The sequence below is a fragment of the Stenella coeruleoalba genome (assembly GCF_951394435.1).
Source record: "Stenella coeruleoalba genome assembly, chromosome: 12".
NCBI classification, from domain to species: domain Eukaryota; kingdom Metazoa; phylum Chordata; class Mammalia; order Artiodactyla; family Delphinidae; genus Stenella; species Stenella coeruleoalba.
In genome coordinates, this window is record NC_137158.1 from 34260210 (window position 1) to 34281160 (window position 20951).

The 20951-nt window shown below is 43.9% G+C and overlaps 2 protein-coding genes across 10 annotated transcripts in view; both read left to right on the forward strand.

The window, feature by feature from the left end:
- Positions 1-493: 493 nt before the first annotated feature.
- LOC307195057 (uncharacterized protein) lies at positions 494-10135 on the forward strand. 2 transcript variants are annotated; one of them, XR_013830706.1, is made up of 3 exons: positions 494-764; positions 1382-1533; positions 9852-9972. XR_013830706.1 is itself a non-coding variant. In XM_079938732.1 (2 exons), the coding sequence occupies exons 1-2, from the start codon at positions 4149-4151 to the stop codon at positions 9967-9969; spliced, it is 705 nt and encodes a 234-aa protein (XP_079794858.1). In that variant the 5' UTR covers positions 4033-4148; the 3' UTR covers positions 9970-10135. The 2 variants fall into 2 exon arrangements, 1 of the variants encoding a protein (XP_079794858.1); XM_079938732.1 differs by lacking the exons at positions 494-764; positions 1382-1533 and adding an exon at positions 4033-4735 and having other exon boundaries at positions 9852-10135.
- Positions 10018-20951, forward strand: part of GRIK2 (glutamate ionotropic receptor kainate type subunit 2) — a 641759-nt gene continuing 630825 nt past the window's right edge. For 3 of the 8 annotated variants that reach the window (XM_079938728.1, XM_079938724.1, XM_079938727.1), the window contains exons 1-3: positions 10132-10258; positions 13672-13755; positions 14606-14756. Coding sequence is in view for 4 of the 8 variants with exons in the window: in XM_079938731.1 (XP_079794857.1) it covers positions 10144-10258 (115 nt within the window). In the remaining 4 variants the exon portion in view is untranslated. Of the gene's footprint in view, positions 10259-13671; positions 13756-14605; positions 14757-20951 lie in introns of all 8 variants that reach the window. The other 5 variants (XM_079938731.1, XM_079938723.1, XM_079938729.1 and 2 more) reach the window with 3 other exon arrangements.

Below are 20951 nucleotides of genomic sequence, written 5' to 3' on the forward strand. Positions count from 1 at the left end.
AAACACAATAGGCATTTAACAAATACTTGCTAAAAAACAAATAAATTAGCTAGGGGTTGAAGAAGGACTTGGACATTTAGAGATTGGTGAGGGAAAGGGGCAATAGTAGTGAGGAGGCGGCACCGAGACAGTACGAGGTAACTTCAAGAATCTAAAACTTATATTAGTATGAAGGGTGAGGGAGAATCTTTGAAATGCTCACGCATTTGTAAGTCATTCAAGTAGAGTACTTGAGAAGTACTATGGTTTGGGTATTATTTCAGGAGTCCAGGCAAAAGTGAAATGACTGAGTGAGCTTTGATGCTGAGAAAGTTGGAATTCATTAAATGTGGAAGATGCTAAATGAAAACAGGTTTACACATGAAAAAGTGAACTGATTTTTTTTTTTTTTTTTTTTTTTTTTTTTTTGCAGTACGCGGGCCTCTCACCGTTGTGGCCTCTCCCATTGTGGAGCACAGGCTCTGGACACGCTAGCCCAGCAGCCATGGCTCACGGGCCCAGCCGCTCCGCAACATGTGGGATCTTCCCGGATCTTCCCGGACCAGGGCACGAACCCGTGTCCCCTGCATCGGCAGGTGGACTCTCAACCACTGCGCCACCAGGGAAGCCCTGAACTGATTTTATGAAAGCAAATGATTCGCTCATTTCAGGTGACTTGGAGGTCTCATGGACTTGTTGAGTCTGGATACGGTCTTATCGAGTATAAAGAGGATCAGTCTTATGTCCTAGGTGCCCAGTGAGACGGAGGAAGTGCACTGGAGGAGGTACTTAGATCTTTCTGCCACCCCTTCCTCCCTGGGGGATGGAGGGACATCTCCTCTAGGAAAACTAGCAGGCAAAAGCCTCGAGGGTTCTGAGGTCCAGCAATCATGACCTTCTCCGACCCACACTTTCACAGGCAGAAGTAAAAACAGGGTCCAAGAACAAGCCCACCCCACACATAATAGAAGCCGGCACCACCGTATGCCTTGAAGACCATTAGGCTTAACCCCAACTTGCCTTTTCTCCCTATTTATAGTAGTCCTTACAAGAAGCCTGGGGTCTTCCAGGTCATGCTGTATCACTTCTCATCTCCAGATTGCTATGTACATCTCCAAATCCAAAACCTTTCCACTGTTCCCCTTGGAACTTTTAGTGTGGACACCAGGTATCCAGTCCTGGAACTGTCCTTAACCCACAATGGGACTGTGAGTAAGTTTGTTTGTTTAGATTTCATCATCTGTAAAATGATGTTGTTGGACTAGATTGGTGGTTCTTAGCCTGGGGTTGAGGGACTCATCAGCCCACAATGAGCTTCAGGTGCTACATGCATCTCCTATTGTTGTGTGCAAAATTTTCAGGCTGTGTGCACATGTGTATGTTTTTTTTTTTCCCCTCATAGAAAGATTTGTGACCCTGAAATGGAGTAGAAGTCCTTGAAGTTACTTATAGTCCTAACTTCATATGATTCTAAGTTTTGAAAGTGGATGGCAGGATACAGGCTGACGTTGCTCTGCACGGCTAGAATGCAGTCTCAGTTCTGCCACAACCTGAGTAAGTCACTCCTCTTTTCTCACTTTGGTTTATATCGCTTGTAAAATGAAGGCATTGGCCTAGGTTATCCAAAATATTATTTTTCAATTGAAGGAATACAGGTAATTCAAACAAACCAGACCAACAGTAAGAAACAAAACCTGGAAGTAAGTAAGCCTGGGAATTCACACTGGTCCCTGCTCGGTCCTTAGGAGTCAGAATCCCAGACATGCTAATGTTCTAAGAGCACTCTGAGAGGGAAGATGGAGAGGTGGTTCCTGCATACGATTCTAAATGAGGGACTCAGTGACCTTCTCAAAGATGGGAGGTCAGGTCTTAAGGATGACTGGGAATGGAGAAGAAAAAGATTCACCACCTCCTCCAAAGAGACTTGGGATCTGACTCCTCGTAAATCCTGAAATAAATTATGGAAAAGATCTCACAGTGTTGGAGAATTGTTTTTGAAGGTTTAAATGAGTGTGTATAGACTAAAGCTCCCTTGTTAGTCTGCTTTTCTCATTAGGGTCCAGATAACATTTTATTTAGAAAATGGATTTGTCAACAACGTGCATAATTTTGATTTGTTCCACTTTCCTCCCAGCTCTCTCCTCCTGCACCTCACGCTCTTGCTAGCGCCTGTTATTTCTCTCTTTATAAGTGTGTCCTTTGCTCTGGAAAAGAAATTCATGACTAGGCTGGAAAAGAAGTTTATGACTAGGTTCTAAGAACACACACATAGCACTTCGAGGAAGTTGTCTGAACCCTCTCCTTCCCCAGATACAATGTGGTCTTGGGGACAACAGGGTGGAAAGTGGGAGACCGAGCCGAGCCAGTAATCCCTTCATTCTTTCATTCAGCACCTACTACATGCCAAACCCTATGCTGATCACAAAGTTAAATGAGACACACTCTCAGAGTCACACCAAAACAAAGCTGGATGCCTTCACCCAGGGATTTGCACTGGAATCTACTGTGTCCAGTGTTTTGCTCCTCCCTCCCTGGAAGTGGGGAGGCCAGTTGTATGACGACAAGGAGAGTGTCTTTGGCCAGTAGACAAGTTGTCTTCATTACTCCTGTGGGGGAATGGGATTGAATGGGGTATTTTTCTGGGCCTGGCCCAAACTTGGCTGTGCCTGGAGGGCCCATTAGGCTGCAGGTCACAGCAGCTGGATCCCAGGCGCCCAGAGCCGGTCACGCGTCTGGGCTGCCCGCTCCACGAGGTACAATGGAGTCATTGACTATTTATTTACTCCATACAATAAGGCCGCTGTTGACTTAATTACGGGAGCCTCCCTGCCACCCCAGGGATCTTTAAATGACTAACGGACTCTACACTGCCACTAACTCATCTCTCCTTAACCTCTTTAAGACCCGAGTCTCCCCTACCTGGTCCGGCGCAATAGGCATGTAGGGAGCTTGAGAGCCAGGAGTTGGTGACCCAGAGGGTAGACTGGTGTTTTTGCTTGAGAGCCGGGGAGGGTTTGTCAGGACTGAGTTTCTGCGAGTTTCAGGGCTGGGCTGAGTCAGGCGCTAGCCCCAGTGAGTGGAGGGCGGCAATACTGCGTCAGGCGCGGAGGAGGGCTTAACTCTACCAGGCCTGCAGGGAAGAAGCAACAAAAGGACAAACGCTTGTCTCCAGCCCAGACGACCAGTCCCTGGGGACGCAGAGTCTCTCTACTTCCCCGGCCTTGGGAATTAGAAACTACAGTGTCCCCAGGGATGAGGGCAGCTCGAGGACTCAGGAGAGCCACGGGATCTCACCTGGCCCCTTCCTTACACAGCCCGGTTGAAATTTGTTCCCCGGCCGAGCGCGCCCGGCCTGTTCCCGTTCAGCCTCACTTAAACCTCCCAGCGAATCGCTGCTCGCCAACTTCCTCAGGGGGCAACTTGTAAAGTCTCTGCTCTAGATAATAGTGTAGGGCCGAGGATAAAATAGCAACGGTATTGAATAGATGTTGACGTTTCCGACCCAGAGGAGCGGAGATCGGGGATTGTTTGCAGAAGCTAATCGTTTCTACTGAGAAGCACGGGGAGCCGGGTGTGCTCGCCGCCGGCGGCCCCTCCCTGGAAGCCGGGTTGCGGGAAGACTAGGGGACTTAGGCGCCCTTCCCCAACTCGGGCCTATTTAAGAAGTCTTCTAGACTATAGAATCTAGAGAATTTCGACCGGCGGCCGCCAGGCCTGGAATGCTCCCCAGTCTTGTTTCTCCAACCTTTGAGTCTGCGTCTAACCGGTTCGGTGCCCACCAGATCTCAAACCCAACTCCTTTCTGCAATTCATTTGGGAGGTCAGGGACCTGGGAGGAAAGGAGGCGTCGGCCATTAAGGCGCCAGACCGGCACAGAGACTGTCCGCCGACCCTCCCGCCCCCAGCTCCCTACACTCGGGAGTGTCCCTTTCTGTTTTTAGAAACGAAGGCAGGGAGAGGGGCGCCGTGACTCCAGACGTCTCAGGGGGTACAGGCAGCAAGTGGGAAGCGCATTGGTAGGGTGCACTTGAGGTAGAGGTGGGGGTGAGGCGCAGGTCAAGTTCTTTCCCGTGGACTTCAAAGGGAAATGGCAGTAGTTGGACTAAGAGGGCCACTTTGAAGACTACCAGCTGCTCCTCAAATCCTGGCAGCTGAGAAGTTTCGTTGCCATGGTTTCGGAGAGGCATGAAAACCACCACCCAGAACCAAACGCGCTCGGGCTACTTATACGTGTTGCCAACCACCCAGAGCCAGGCAAATTCCTTGGCGATTTGCATCACTCCCTAACCAAGCATCACATTCCCAGTCGCCCCATCTCAGAGTTAGCAGGGCTGTACGCTGGGGACGAAGTCCAGGCCGGGGAGTTCATAACGTGCACGTCTGTGTGGGCGCCCAGCATTTTCGCACTTTCGCTCCTGCGGTCCAGGGGCGAGCGCTGCGCCCTGGTGGCCGCGGCGGCCCAGAGCGCGCCGGGGCCGCGGGGAAAAGAGCGCGGCGCCTTTAAAGCAAGAGGCGAGGAACCCCCGCCAGGAGGCGTGTCTGTCTCCGCCGCCGCCGCAGCCGCCGCCGCCGCCGCCGCAGCCGCCGCCGCCGCCGCTCCACGGTCTCCGTCTCAGCTGCCGCCGTCACTTGCGCTCGGCGCCCGCGGCTGCGCTGCTCCGTCCGGGAGCCGGAGACTTCCAGCTCGACCTCCTCCGGCTGCTCCTCCCCGAGGGCCACCCCTCCCCCTCTCCGTGCACCTCACCCCCTGCGAAAGGTAAGGGCTTCCCTCGGGTGGGCTCCGCTCCGGGCTGCCTCCTGAGGTGTCTGTTCCCACGAGGACAGGAGGGACCCGGCGTGGGCGAGGGGCATTTTCCGCCTGGACAGGAAGAAGGCGAGCAGCGGCGCGGCGGAGCCGGTGCGCTCGGGGCAGCCGCTGGACCGAGTCACTGCGAGCGGCTTTGTCCCGCTCGCTTAAGCCAATTCACCTGCAGGCGCTCGCGTTCTCCCCATAAAATAATAAGTGGACGGGTCAGGAAGTGGCCTCAGCTGCTGGGACTCACGCGAGGCTAAGAGAGACAGATGGCAAGAAGCTGTGTGTCTGCCTGCGGGTCTGACAAACTCCCCAGCCTTCCTTCCATCCTCCCATTCTTCCATTAACCATGCTCCCTAGTTCCGTGCTGAGGAAGTACAGACATTCATTTTGTCCGGTGCCAGTGTTGAGAGCGTCTGAAAAAACTCGGAGGGCGTCCCATTAGGGCGAGGAGAAAAGTATCACCAGGGTGGATCACAAACGTCAAGAACTTTTAATGACTCTCACCCTCCGATATTTTTACCTTCAAGGAGTTCTTTACTAAACAAGGGGACCTAGCTGAGCCTTTCCAATTTAGGGACTAAGGGATGTTAGACAACTTAACTACTACTGCTATCCTTTTGGTAACGCACAGATTACCTTCTATCATTTCTTCATCTTCATGCTGTAAGTATTATGTCATCAGAAGTTACCTTATGGATTAATAATTATTTTAATTTCACGAGATGATTGATTCATTTGGATCTTAGTTTGTAGTTTAGTTACTGGAAGATAGGCACTGATATTTCAATCTTGATTTGTCTAAGTTCATTACCTTGTAACTTTTTATAGAAACCATTCCTGTACTCACCAAGGCAGCTTCCAATGGCCCTAGGAACTTATTAATTAAACAAACGAAACACACTGAATAAAGTGTTAGAGAAATAAGTGATGCTAGAAGTCTTACCTGCTTGTTTTCTTCTATTCAAACCCGTTTAAGACTGCACAGCTCTGAAATTAAAAAAATAAAAATAAAAAAAGATTCCAGGTCATGTAATCTATGCTAATTCAGTTTCTTAATTAAGATACACTTCTTTTCGCATCTAAAAATTAAAACTGTAAATGTCATTAATCATCAATGCAGCAGAATGTTGGTGGAACAGCTGAAATGTGTTCAGAATCACAAGGGATTGCATAGCATAGCATTCATAGTTAGGAAGGGTGAAGTGCAAACATGCAACAGTGTGGTTTTAACTGATATGAGCTCTGACATTATTCTCTGGCACCTCTAATGCCATGGATGAACAGGCTGTTTATTTTAGCTTAGCTGCAATACAACAGGCCACATGTGTGGAAGAATAGGTCAGGTGTTAACTATAAGATGAGGTTTCTCAAATGTCACACAACAGCAGGACTTCAGTGACACGTCAAGTGGAATTCTTAAAAAGAATTCCATGTGAAAAACTTAAATATAGATATAACATGGAAGAACCTTTGAAATTCAAGTTGTCCTGGGATATGTATTTGCTGTTTCTTGCAAAAGGTTTAGGCATTGTCTATTGAAACATTGTGCTGTAAGGATTATTACACATTTGTATATGCCCCAGCAGGTGGCAGCTAACTAGAATAAGATTCATTTTCACTGGGAGGATAGAAAACTAAAATTGCTTCTCAAGTAATGGTGCCCAAGAATAAGAGGTCATTAGTGTCAGTAAATATAAAAATAGAGTGCAAGATGAAGCTAATGGCTTTTTGTTGTTGTTGTTGGAACACGCTCTGCATGAACATGAAATGCATTTTGTTCTTTGCTAATTTATCATAGGCTTGATATCTCTTCATGTCAGCCTTCTATGTGGTTTTTTTTTTGAGGCTTACTTATAGACACAGCTCCTGTGTGTGCATGCATGTGTGTGCATTTGCAGTTTGTCATCTCTGCTTTGACCTTGGAACCTACAGAGCTTTGGCTTCTAGAAATAAAGGTTGCCATATGGTTAAAATGAGAAAAAAAGCAAATGAAACCAGGGAATAAGGTGTGTAAATCTCATTATTGCTAAATATATACGATTGTCTGACATCAAACAGTGGGTTTGTTTGTTTGTTTTTTCCTTTGAGAAAGGAGCAAATGACAAATTTAAAAATGAGTTAAATCTGGTCAGTGAATACTATATAATGACTCTATCGATCCTTCATATTGCCCCAGAACGATGATGTATGGTATCAGTATTGTGGAGAAACTTGTAATAACTTCACAATTGCCTTACTATAAGGCATCTTCTACACCACCAAATCATTTTGTTGTAGTATTGGGGAAGTAATTTTAGGGTTTTTGTTGTTGTTTTTGCCCTGGGAGTGAGTGAAGTTTAATGAGAAAGAATGAAAATTAATCTGATAACCCTTGTAACAGATGGAAATCTGGAGGTGGAGAATTCTAAAGCAATAACTAACTGTACATTTTAGAAATGTCTTTAGCCACTGAACATTGACAACATTATTCAGTATTCTGAATTTTGGTGGTCTTTCAGGCAATTTTCTGTACTGAGAAACAAGAAGTTTAGTGCTCATAAGGGAACTCACAGTTAATGTAAATGGCTTTTGTAGTAGTATGCCCTGGAAAGGGATGGCTATTAGCACATCCTGGGTATGCTAAGCAATCCCAGTTAAGTCACACTGAAATATATACACAACACAGTTGACAAAATAGTCCTTCTGACAATGTGAACAATGCCATAATTCAAACTCCCAGAGTCTGTACAGCAGAAATATGCACACTGTCACTTCAAATGGCACATTACCCATTCAATGTACTACTTTCAAGGTACTGCTCCAGAATAAATTGACGTCTGGAGCGCTGTCCGCGGTACTGAAGAAAGGTCGTCTCCTGTCTTGCAGAAGTTCAATTGGACAGGTGGAGTTGCTGTCTGTGGTGTTGAAGCCTTTCGGATTAGCTGATGGATGTAAATGAGCCTAATTTAGCATATGTGCAAAATTGGTTCTTTGGGGACCAATTAATAGTAGGAAAAATTTGTGATAGACTTTTTACTGCTTAATTTACTGTGTAAGAACTTCATGAAATTAGAAGCTTGATCTTTCACTTTTCAACTAGACACCCAATAAATAATCCCACAAAAACTAAATAATTTAGAATGCTAGTTTTAAGTAGAAAAGCTACAACTGTAACGTCAGATGCCATTATGTTAACAGAATACATGAACAAGGAGTTATGTATGGTACATCTTGTTTTCTGAAGTTCAATTAAATGACAACCAGACTTCAAAACTGCAGTATTTTGATTAGTCACAACAGAGCATGCTATTTTCAGGTAGTAGATATCAATTATATTGACGGATGAAAACATAAGAATATTTATTGTTGCCCTGGCAGTCATTATTATCTCTGCAGTGATCAAAAAGAAAAGGAACAAATAGAATGGAATAAATGAGACAGCAAATACAAGACAGGACATGTTGGGCTGTACATGCTTTACAAGAGGTGTTTTAAACATGGACTGAAGGAGTCGCTAGATACCCTTGGTTTTAGCACAAGGTGTTCCTTTTAAAGTGCTCAAATAGTCAAATTATTTGATTGAATTGCCTGCTACATTGCAGAACTAGTCATTCATGATACTTATTTTTGACACTGCAGTTATGCCTCCATCTTAAAAAAAAAAATCAATGCCCACTTAATGCCTTTGCAAAATGTAGGTTTATTTTCAAATCAGTATTTTACAATAGCTTAAGAAAAAATAGATTTAAAATAGATTTAAAAAATTTTGCTATCTGGAAGAAATAGTACTCATATCACTCCTTACTTAAAATTTAGATATTCTTTAAATATGATATGATCTTATAATTTTTTCATAAGGGTTAACCTATGCTCTGTTAGTTGGTTATGAAAAAGATTAATTTTAAGATACAGGTCCAGCAATTTGCGTTTTGTGCTTCCTGATCACTTAAAAATATTAATATATAGTAATATATCACTATCCATCTTTGTTTCACTTACTAATGTAAAATATTAGGATTGGATATTTTAATCTATATGCATGGAGGACAGCATATTACCTGTTTCAATAATAAAATATATTTTTATGTTAAAAGAAAATATATTTCTGTACTTTTTTTCTTGAATAAATTGCTACTTGTGAAAGCCAAGACAGTCACTGTCTGGGGACTCTGAATATTCTGATCAGAACACTAGAAAATAATAAGGTATTTTTAGACAAAACTGTGCCACTCAGTGTTGCTCAAGCTATGATTCCATATTTTAGCTCTTCAAGAAACAGATATTCAGAAAACCAAGTGAGAAGAAATTTGGACATAAATTACTGAAGCCTTTGGAGTTTGCTGCACCCATTCAAATATCATTGTCTTTTAATATATGCACAATTACTTTAGATAAGGTAAAAATGGGTGGGAAATATGATTCCCTCCTTTTAATTCAACATTTTCCCCCCTAAAAGGCCACTTGCAGAAATCTGTTTTTATTGCTGGGTAGTAATCAAGGAATGTCCCACTTAAGTTTTTAGAGACTATCTTCACCTCTCCAATTGTACTTTAATCTATATTAATTCCTGGACAGAATTTTAAAAGTATAAAAAGACCCTCTTTCAGCCTGAAAACAGTTTACATTTGCAGTAAATTCCTCCGTGTTAGACCACTTCCTTTTTTTTACAACTCCTAGGCAAAGTGACTTTGTCTTAGCTTGTCATTTATTAAAATTCATCAGTTGATGTAGGAAGTCCGCTTGCATACATCCGTCACTACCTTAGTAAAGACTCTTACTGGAAATAAATGCACTTTTTTTCCACGCAGATAAATCCGACTTCTTCCTTGCAGCTCAAGGTGGGCGACCAGATCGGTTGCATAATAGATGTTGGGAAGCTCGCTGGCAGGAAGCCTTAAGAGGCAAGCAGCTATCTCAATTTTTCTCACTTAATCTTGGCTTCACGTCAGAAGCTGTGCAGCAGTGCAGTAGAATAGGGCCTGGCAAAACCTTTGCGAGCAAAGCGCCTTTTGTGCTGGGACTGTGGCTCGCTACCGACGCCTCGGCGGTTTCCAAGGCTGGGCTTCCTATTGATTTTCCTCCTCCTTTGCTTTCCTAGGCTTGCGCGGCCGGACATTGTGGGTGTGCGTGCTGGATTTCTCCCGGATGCTTCCCGACTAACATGGATGTCCCACCATCCCTTGCAGTGGAAGGTTGCTCCTTGGCGCAGTGAGTGAAGAACATGCAGTGATTGCTAATGGGTTTGGGAAGCGGAGACTCCTTTCTCTGTCTGTGACCATGCCGTGATCGTGTCTGCGGCCACCACTCGACGCATCCTCATTCCTACCCGAACCGGGAGCCTAACGCTAGATCGGGGAAGTGGGTGCCGCGCGTGTGGACACAGAAACACCATGAAGATTATTTCCCCGATTCTAAGTAATCCAGTCTTCAGGCGCACCATTAAACTCCTGCTGTGCTTACTGTGGATTGGATATTCTCAAGGAACCACGCATGTATTAAGATTTGGTAAGATTCCCCATCCCTCTCCACCGCCTGGTATCTGGCTCAGAGGCAGCCGGATGTAAACAGGCGTGTTCGCTCCTCTAGGCGGGTGGGTTCCGTGCATTTCGACCCCAGGGTTTGAAAGGACCCACTGTGCTTTTCATTTCTTTTCTCCACACCCCACCCCTTTACTGAAAAAAAAAAAAAAAATTAGCCGCGGGAGGATGAAGTGAGTGTCAGTATGTGGTAGTGGTGGCTGCGTTGCGTCCCCATGGTAGCCAGTCTCAGAGACGGTAATGACGCTGGGGGTACGGCCACTGCCTCTGCTCCCTCCTGTCTCCCCGGGAGCCTCCCGGCTTGGCCCGCTGCTCCTTCCCCAAGAACGTGCGCGCTGGGGCTACACGCCTCTCAGATGGCCCGGCCAATGAGTTAATATCTGGTAACTCTTTGGCAAGTTGGCGTCTGTACGCTTCCGCCTGGGACCTGGGCAGGTCCGCAAGTGAAAGGCGCTAACCGTTTGGATTTGTCATCAGAGAGCCTTTTCGGTTCATTCTACCGGTTTTTCCATCCCTGGTGCCTTTATGGGTACGCGGAGCTTTTAAAGATATTGTTGTAAGGCTGAAGGCTCTACTTAACAAGGGGAGGCTGCTGTTTGAGAGAAATAGCATCGTGAGGGAGAGAGTTTTTGTTTGTTTTAAACTTGTGAGTCCTCCTCTCACAGGTTTCTCACTGAGCGTCCTGGACTAATAATACATGATGACCAGTGGTGACTGGGGCGGAGGGAGTCTGTGTATGGGAGTCTAAGTCTGCATCTTTATTTCACTTGTAGCATGATTAAAAAAAGCCGAGGTGGCCGTTCTATATGAGGGGAACCCATTGCTTTCCTAAGGAATCAGGTTTCCTTGGGGCTCGAAGGAATCTAAACATGAGACTCAGGTGGAAACGCTGGTCAGAAGATTTGCTTGGAGGAAATGAAGCGTGGGCAACGCTCAGCCGCTTTCGATGGCCAATGGAGTTTCAGTAGAACTAGTCAGGGAAAGTTCCCTTAAGTAGATAAGAGCCAGAGAGGAGAAAGCCAGCAGGGTAAACGCTTCCACTGTGGGTGCCTCCTTTGACAGTTCGAGTGGATTTAGACCAAAGAGTGCAGGAAACCGTATAATCCTGAGTATATGTCTTTGAGATAAAAGCAGATACATTAAGTCACTCAGTCAAATTTAAATCGAAGAGTGATTGCCTGTACTTCCTATTATGTCAGCAACATCTTCTCTCTTGCCTTTTTCCAATATGCTTTTTCTATAATGATAAAATTCATCATCTATCTCAGGCTTTGTGGAACCAGGGTAGGAATTCTTTCACATACTGAAAAAGGGAACCCTACCTTCCCTCCCCCACCAACACATAGACACACCTGGAGTCCAGAAGACTGGTAATGACAAGAAAAGACAATGAGTTATAACTGGATTCCTGCTGTAGTAGTTTTCCTGCTTTCTTCATGCCTTTAGATGGTACTTAAGCATGTTGCTCTTAGCAACAAGCGTCCACAGGAATGCTTGTTTCTTTGGATGAGATTAAACAGGTCCCTGTACTGCTGGAAATGTGTGTGTGTGTTCAGCTGTTCTGCTTCAAGCATGGTAAGTGCTCCAGTTTGGTAGTTTTGCCCAATATTTTGAGTAGTACAACCTACTTATTTGGAATACTGAGGTGTCTTCTGAAGTGTGTTTGTGAATGAGTGCGTCTTAATGCGTTTGAGGACTGGGTGGGGAAAAAAAAGAAGTCTGGGAGCCGGAAGACTGCCACCAGTACTCTAAAGATTTAATTATTGCTGCTCTGGTCTTGCAGCATAATATGTGCTGAATCATTAGATTGTTACATTCGCTGATCATTTCATATCTTCATATTAAAAATCTTGGCGACTGTAGCAGTGTGTAGCAGCTTTCCAAAAGAGCTGACACACACACAAGAATAAATTTTCCTAGACCAGTGCTTACTAAGAATGTCTGTAAGAAATGGGGGAGTAGGCAGACACCTTCCCACCTGTGCCTTGCTACCTTAAACCAACAGCCCAGTTTCTAGATAACTTGTTATTTTCTCCATTAACTTCGAACATATTCCACGTGGAGATCCATTTTCTCTGATTTCTGACCTGAGCTGTGGTGAAGGACTGTATACATGATAATCTTTGGAACATTTACCTGTTGGGGATGTTTTGATGCAATGGCAGGAGTTTTATTTTCTTCTGGGAAAAACATGTTTTGAGTGGGGTGGAGATTGGTTGCGCCCATATGAGCCACTCTTGAGAAAGGTTATTTTCAACTTCAGCTGAAAAGGCGAACCAGAGCCTCATCCCAGGCCCAGTGCCTTGGACGGGAAGGGGTTGGAATCGCTGGTGAAGCAGCTGACCCTGGGGTGCGGGTGAGACCCGCCGCCTCTACTGAGGAGGTGGCATCCAGCCCCTTCCCCACCGACCCCGGTGTGGCTGGCCTGTGCCAGCCGCCGGGCGCCTCTGCGGCGGCGCTATGGCAACCGCGGGGCCCCGCGCGGCGGCCGCCCCATCCCCGAGCCCTCTTCCCGTAGGTGGTGGCAAACCACCTTTACGGGCTCTCTGCTGGCCTTCCCCCTGCTCCCGCTAGTGCTGTGGCTTGAGCCTGCGTCCTCCTACCAACGAGTGTGGATCGGGGAGCAGCCTAGGGTGCTGACGCTTGCCGAGTCCCTCGCCACCCCCGCCCATCTTCCGAGTGCTCAATCTCTCTGTCTCTCTCTCTCTCTCTCTCTCTCTCTCTGTCTCTCTCTCTCTCTCTCTCTCTCTCTCACACACACACACACACACACACACGCGCGCGCGCGCGGACAAATGCACTCTAGCGAAGCAAGTCTAACACTCTGGCACAATGACTCCTCTCTGGTCCCCAGGAAAACTTCCTGCAGTCGCTTCCGCGAGCGCCTGTGTCCTGGCGCCCCCTCCCATCCTGCCTGGCCTCGGGGCTGCCCACTAGGGCCTGCTACTCCGAAGCCGCTTTGTAAACACCTTCTAGAGAAAGTCCCCCGAGCGCCGACCCCAGGGAGCTTTCCCGAAGCTTCCAGGCAGCCTGGGGAGATGGGGGAGCGACCTGAGGGTCAGCCAAGGGTCAGCTCCTCGCCCGCAGGCGGGCGGCGCCGCGCCGTGGGTGGGTCGTGTCAGTTTCCCCGCCTTTGATCTTGGCTTGGCCCAGATTGGCTTCTCCAGGGCGACCACCCAGCGGGCGCGTTGTCGGGGGACACGGTGGATCTTGGACACTTAGAGGGTCAGTTTCCCCGCTGCAGGTCAGGTCAGAAGTCCTGGGGTCGTCGTTTTCAGGCACGGAGCCTGCGACGCCCCCCGCGGGGCTTCTCGGGTGCGCTCCCGCCCGGCAGCCCGCGGCGCCGAGCAATGTAAATGAGGCACCTTTGTTTCCCCGCAGCTGCGGCCCGGCCCTGCTAGCGGCTGGACGGGCGAAGGCGCAAGCCCCAATTCCAAGGTCTCCCAGCACCACAGTGGCTCCGAGGTACTTGAACGTTTCTTTTGTTACTTTAGCCACCCTTCTCTTCTCGCTCGACCTCTGCTCCTGGGAAAGCGTGGGAAGGGGTAGAAGCCAGCTCCGGGCGGGGCTCCACGCGGGGCTAGCAGTCCGTCTCGGAATTTGGGGGTTGGGCGGCTTTGGCATCTTCTTTAAGGAATCGCTTCCCAAGCCACCACTTGTTTACGATCTTCGAGATCGGGTTTTCCAAATTCCTTATCTGAAATGGCAGTTAGAATGCCAAGAGCGAAGACAGGAACCCAAACTTTCTCCCAAACTCGTGGGCAGCTTCTCCAAGACAGTCCTTTCAGAGGAGCTGAGATTGTGGTAGGCCACTCATTCCCTTCAGATGTTTCGACCTAGCTTTTCTCTTCGGCGTTACAGTAGGACGGCTTTTTTAAAAGGCTTCCCAGGCGAGGTCTACCCCCAGACGCGCTCGGACCTCCTTGGCACTGTGCGCTGGCTCCATGACACAGCGCTTAGCCACCTCCCTGCGCACATGCCAAAGGTGAAGGCCACCAGCTCAGGGCCAGCCCAGATTATAAAACCCACAGAGTGAGAGGGAATGGAAAGTGTTCCTATGGAAATCCCCCTATTTGTTGGCTATCCCATGTGCTCCCAGATAGAATCATTAGTAGCAGATGTGCTACAATATCGAGGAGTGTGAATGAATTGGCTGGGCTTAGAAGCTGCCACTCTCTACAAGATCTTTGGAAGAGATTTTTCTTCTTTAGGTGAGGTGGGCGGGAGGGGGGGAGCGGCTTTACAGCTGGAAGCTGGAAAAGTGGCTCTTGGGAGGTGGGGATGGGGGAGTAATAGAGGCTACTGTCTGAAACAGATAAAGCCCGAACACCTGCTCAGCTGAGCTCTGGAAAGCAGGGGAGGGAAATCTTTCCAAGAATCACCAAAACAACGGCCACGCTGAAAAAAAAAAAAAAAAAAAGAAAAGAAAAGAAAAAAAGAAAAAGAATCTGATCTGTTTTTTTCACGTAAGTTCTCACTTATTCTTAAAGCTTCAAAGAATAACTCTGATGTGATCCATCAACGGAGGCACACTCGTTTCAGAAAATGACTTAAAAATGATCTTTTTGTCCTCTAGAAATAGCACCTCTTCTCCACCAAGACACATGGGACTCAACATGTTTTCTGGCTGTGTGAGGTTGTCTTTAAGAAGTGAACAAGGGTTTATATGTCAATAGACATTTCTTCAGATAGACACCTTTTGCTTTTTAGCTTAATTCAAGTGATCACTGCAGTGTGTTCAGTTCTGAATTCTCAAATGACACTGTTTCAACATTTACTCAGCACAGGAAAGTTAATGTGAATTGCTCCCACACAAAGGAGGAACATAACATAAACCAAACACAGGATGTATCATTGGTTATCAGAGCCTTTTCAAGTCTATTGACCATTAAATAAAGGGTTGCCTATGATAATGATGACATAATCTTTGATTTTCTTTTAATTATCAAAATTTCTGATAAATGTCTTGCTCTTTTGTGGTAGAAATTCAAGTGAGAGGGATTTATTTTCTCTTTCTGTTCTTAGGATTTTACTGTGTTATTGTAGCTCCAATTCCATTGATTCCCTGGAAATTGTTGATGTCCACTTTTACACATCAGAGTAGAAAGTAGTTCTCTGTCTTTCAACTGTAATAGCCTTAAGGCTTTAATCTACTGCATCCATAATACCTGGGTTTTGCAGGAGATCTGAAGTTTTCCTCGGTAGGATGGTCTAAAGTATTGAAATGGAATTGTTGATTGTTTTGCATTTGGGTGGTGAAGCTTTGTCTTCTGTGGACTTTCAATTTGTAATCCAGTTATCAAGGTACTAGAAGTGCTTAAAATGAATCTTAAACCCTAAATCTTAGCATGAAAGGTAAGGTCAGAATCCCCTGAAAGAGAAGGAAGTAGGTGCACATCATCATTATTGATTGGTCTAGATTAAACACTGAAGAGGGAGATTTCAATCTGATAACGTCATAGGGCTTCCTGTTTTTCTTTGCTGCTTCTGCTGACAATTTTGTAAGATAATTAAATTGCCTGATTGAAGTCACGGTGGTCATGCGGCGATAAAGACCATTTGGATTTAATGGAATTTAAAACAACAGAGCACTGAACACAACTCTTACCGATCAAGAATTTTAATGGCCCATTCCCTGTGCTGACTAAATAGAATGCCCTTAACAAGTTTAATCGAAAGGGCAAGGCAGATTAGCACTATATAGTCTTTATGGTTGAAGATTGGGGAATTAATATTATCGCTTTAAAAGACTCATTAATGCATTATCAATGTAGGTTAAATAAGCTTTCTTTAGACCTTCACCATATACTGTGAACTTAGGTTGAGGACCAAGTTTAAATAAGGAAATATTTTTAAGAGCTCACTTCATAAATGGAATTATATACCTTTCTTATTTCAAAAACAAAAGACGTGTAAAATTCTTTGAGAGGATCCAGGGTATTGAGGGTAAGTGTTGATGACAAATCCTTTCTTTTCAGTAACTGAAAAGAACAAATTTGACTTTTCTTTAAAAGTTTTGTTTTTGGCAATTTTTTCTTATAAGCAATGCTTATCTGTACTAGAGAAACCTCAAAAATAATTTCAAAAAATGTTCTTCTACAGTTTCAGTAGAGTCATAGGTATCTGACTTAGGATCCATGCTGTCTTTTTAATCCCGCCCTTGTTTTTCCTTAATGAAACTTATCCATTCAGGTTACCATACTTTAGTGCATTCAGGTTCCTTCTGCCCCTGGAAAAAGGGCAATTCTTTGCTTCACATTGAGAACACATTTAATGTTCTCATTTTCACATGGTGAAAGTCAAGCTTCAGTCTCTCATGGGATTGTTCCTTCCAACTGCTTCTTGCCTTGTGAAATTGTCCTCTCAAAGTTGTCTGTTCCTTTGATTATTCTAAAAAAACACCCAAACCCAAGTTTTTATATAAAAAATCTCTCCAATTTTGATTGTACATAATTTAAAAAATTGTTTAAAAAAATTCCAAGTTGACCAAACCGAAAGCACTCAGCTGGTTAGGAGGGAGCCTCAGAGTCACCAGTTTTCACCCTCCTGCCCGCCCCACGTCCCCACTCCTCATTGATCCCTGAACAAGTAGGCTTATTTGTCTCTTGCCTCACACCATTAGGGCCAAACGTTTTATACTGTTATGTTTTCAAAGTGACAATTAGCTTATCAGATAAAACTAATATGGTAAAACTGAATGGGAGGTTAGAGAAGACCCTTAAGATCTTTCTGCAAAATTTTTTATTTTCCATTTTATTTTTATATTTGGGCTTTGAAGCTCTTCTTCATTTACCACAGCATTCAAATATAGCATTTTCCTATCGATTGACTTGAATCCTTCGTTTCCTTAATTAAAAACTAAGCATTCTTTTAATAGAGACAGGTCACTGGACAGCAGAGCTATGTGTAAAGATCTGAAAGGGTCTGGGGACGTTGTGGCTTTCAGATGTTTTTCCCACGGATACATGTAATTCTATCAGTCTTTCTTTTTGGTTTAGCATTTGCCCTCTTCCGGGGCCTTGTTTTAAGACAAGTATATTCTGAAAGGGAGAGCACATAGTCCCTAGACTGTAAAGTTAGGATAAGTTTATTAGATCAGTCGATTCTGTCTGTGATAGAGATGCTCAGATATAAAAGAGAATTCCAGGTACTGAGGGAGTGCTGAGTGATTAGCACTGATGTGAAGGGGAGGCTGAAAAAAGAGGGAAGCCAAATGCTGTTTGATACACAGTCTTTTCTAGCTTTACTGCCAGACATTTCAATGCGTTGTAAATTGATCTTTTTGCTTGTATTAGTCCAAGTCTTTGAGCATATGTGATGATTTGAAATCAGATGTCAATGATATTCTTACATTGACATATCTCCTCCCAATCAAAAGGATCTTTAAATACTTTTCACACCCTTTTAAATCAACAAGGTACTTTTCCATCATTGAAGGAAAGCAAATGTTTGAAAGGTGTTGCCTCTAATTCCCACTTCTATCTCCAGCTCTGCCTCACTCTGAGTCCCTGACCTATCACATTGGGAATATTGCTCAGCTAAAATGATCAAATAAGCAACGCAAATATCAAAGAAGTGTTCTGCTTCAGTATCATCATAGGCATTTAGTTTGTTTTATGTTGTCTTTTTAATCCTGCTCATCTTTCTACCAACGAAAGCCTCCATATTGTGTTGTTTATTATACCTTTTAGTGCATTCACGCCCCTCCTTGCCCAGAAGAAATGAAATGAAAACTCTTTCAAGATGAAGGAAAACTATCGAATCATGTAATATGTGAGCCAAAGGGACCTTTAGAGATCAAGTCTAGTATCCTAGGTTTAGATATGAGTTGCCAAGAGCAGTTAAATCTCTTTTTCTGGTCACAGCTAGTTAGTGTCAGATTTTAGACCAAAACATGAATATCCTGACTGCTGGTTGAGTGATGTTTTTCAGTGAATTATGCTATTTTTCCAGGGTAGCCTCTGATTCTCTGTGCTTTGCATCAATTTTAGGAAGAGTCAGTGGTTCTGGTAGCTTCCCCTAGACATTTGCCTCCTTTGTTTCTTCCACCTTTTCTTTCATAGAACATTATTCCATAGGTTATCCCTTTTCTTTGTCGCCTTTGTCTGTAGCCCCTACCATCCCCCTCTCCCATGCCTGCCAGAGTATTCTTCTCCCTGTGTCCAGAATTTTGACCACATCCATTTATTCAGCAGATAGTAATTGAATACATATTGTGTGCCAGGCAAATACAGTTCTAAGACCCAGATTCTGACCTCAAGGAGTTTGTAATCCAATTAAAGAGAAAAGACATATTAAAGTACAAATTGAGTAGTGCAGAAAATATATACAATGTTGTTTAAAGGAGATTATTGTGGGTTTGCATTTTTATAGGCGAGATTAGACTCCGGCTAGGACCTGTAAAAAAGAAAAAAAATGTGTGATAGGGAAGAAGACGGAAATATATCATTGGCAGAAGACTCAGAACAAGAAAAGGAATTTAGGCAGAAGTTAAGAAGGTGAGCTTTGGGATAGGGAATGGACCGGCCCTATCAGAGGATAGTTAAGGCCTTGCTTTTTCAGAGCTTTAATATTTAGGTTATAGGGTTTCCTCTCCTGTTTGTCACCCCCTAGAAAGCAACTGAAAGTGAAAGGATGGGCTTGACTTGGGCTGCAGCAAGCAGTCAAGTGGTTTCTCAGTCTGCTGCTTACATTTGATGGTGAATAAGTGGATCAAGTCTTTTCTCTGTGTTATTGAAATGGAAGCAAAGGACCCACCCTTGTCCTTGATCATTGAAACCTTTAAAAAGTTCTTGGTCTGGAATCACGGATACTTCTTTTTTTCAGATTTTTAAAAACACTTTTTTTTTTAGAGAAGTTTTAGATTCACAGCAAAATTTGAGCAGAAGGTATAGAGACTTCCCATATACCCCTTCACCTAAACAGACAGCAGCCTCCCTGACTATCAAGTGGTATGTTTGTTACAATTGGTAAACCTACATTGACACATCAGTATCACTCAAAGTCCATAGTTTACACTGGGATCCACTCTGGGTGTGCATTCTGTGGGTTTTGCTAGTGGATGATGGCATGTATCTACCATATGGAGTATCATACGGAGTTACACTGTCCTAAAAATCCTGTGTGCTCTACCTCCTCCTCCTTACCTCCCTGCCCCCCACCCCCACCCCCACCCCCACCCCCACCCCCCGCCACCCCACAACCACAGATCCGTCCACTCTCTCCACAGTTTTGCCTTTTCCAGAATGTGGAATCATACAGTGTATAGACTTTGTGGAATCATACAGTGTATAGACTTTGTAAGTCGGCTTCTTTAGCTTAGTAATAGGTATTTAAGGTTTCTCTGTGTTCCTCCATGACTTCATGGTTCATTTCTTTTTACCAGTAAGTAATATGGAATCACGATACTTCTTAAGTGAAATTCTTAAGTGAAATAAAGGAATATCTTTTTAACACATGGCCAGATCAAATGATTAAGCAAGGAAAAGTTTTCAGTTTATCTAAAGGAGAATGCATTGGAAGACTATTTAAAAGTACCCTTAGCTTCCTTGAGGGATATAGTATATTGCCTGTAAGGCATTCTCAATTTTTGTCTAATTCCAAGAGAGTTCCATTACCTGAAACTATATATATATATATATATATATATATATATATATATATACACACACACACACACACACACACACGCATATATATGTATGTATATATATAATAATTGTATCATTTTATATAATATATAATAAAATTATTTCAAATCAGAATTTAAAATTAAATTAAAATTAAAAACAATTTTAGTAGAATGAATTCATTGTAGTGATATTTTCTAATTCTGTATGAACTCAGGACCCCAGACCTGTATAAGCTAGGAATTTTACTCTTGACTTTGTCATCTAGTGGCTGTAAATTAGGAAAAATAATTAAATCTCATTAGGTCTTGATGTCTATTTCTGTATAATGGGCATTACTTGTTATCTAACTTCCAAGGATAATGTTGGAATTAATAGGAAAATGCATAGAACTCTGGGCTTATTGGTAGAAAAGGACTTTGGGGATTGAAGGTGTAGTTGTTCATTTACTGTGTATGTGTAGAGCAAGGTCAAATTTGTTATCACTTGTGTATATTTCATTCAGCTTCTTAAAATGTGCATAAACATTTTCAATAGTCTTTTCTAAACTGTTCTTGAATAGACTTCCTTGGATTGCACCTGAAGCGATTATGAACATGTTGAAAAGGATTATTGACTAATAGAACAAACTTTCTTCTGAGTTGGTAGTTTGACAGAAGAGCAAGTCCATAGTTTCCTTCTCTGTATATCAGGAATTTAATTGGCATTATCAAATATCCACAATATAAGTAAGAAACATATCACAACTAAAAGCCAAAATAATAAGCAAAGAAATCATGCTAAGTCTGGTGGTTTAAGATTTTTCACTTTTTCACAATGGCATAGTCTTTCTAATTTATGTTTAAAAACATTTTCTGAAAAGCTGTGCCTGGTTTTATATATACTTCATTCTTCATCCATCTGCCTGTTATGAACTTTTAGCTATTATTCAAGTTTTGTAGGTACACAAGTGACTGTATTGATTCGGGAAAGTTTCACAAACACTCAGATTTACTACAGTTGTTTGGGATAGAAAAGGGGGACTTTTCTCTG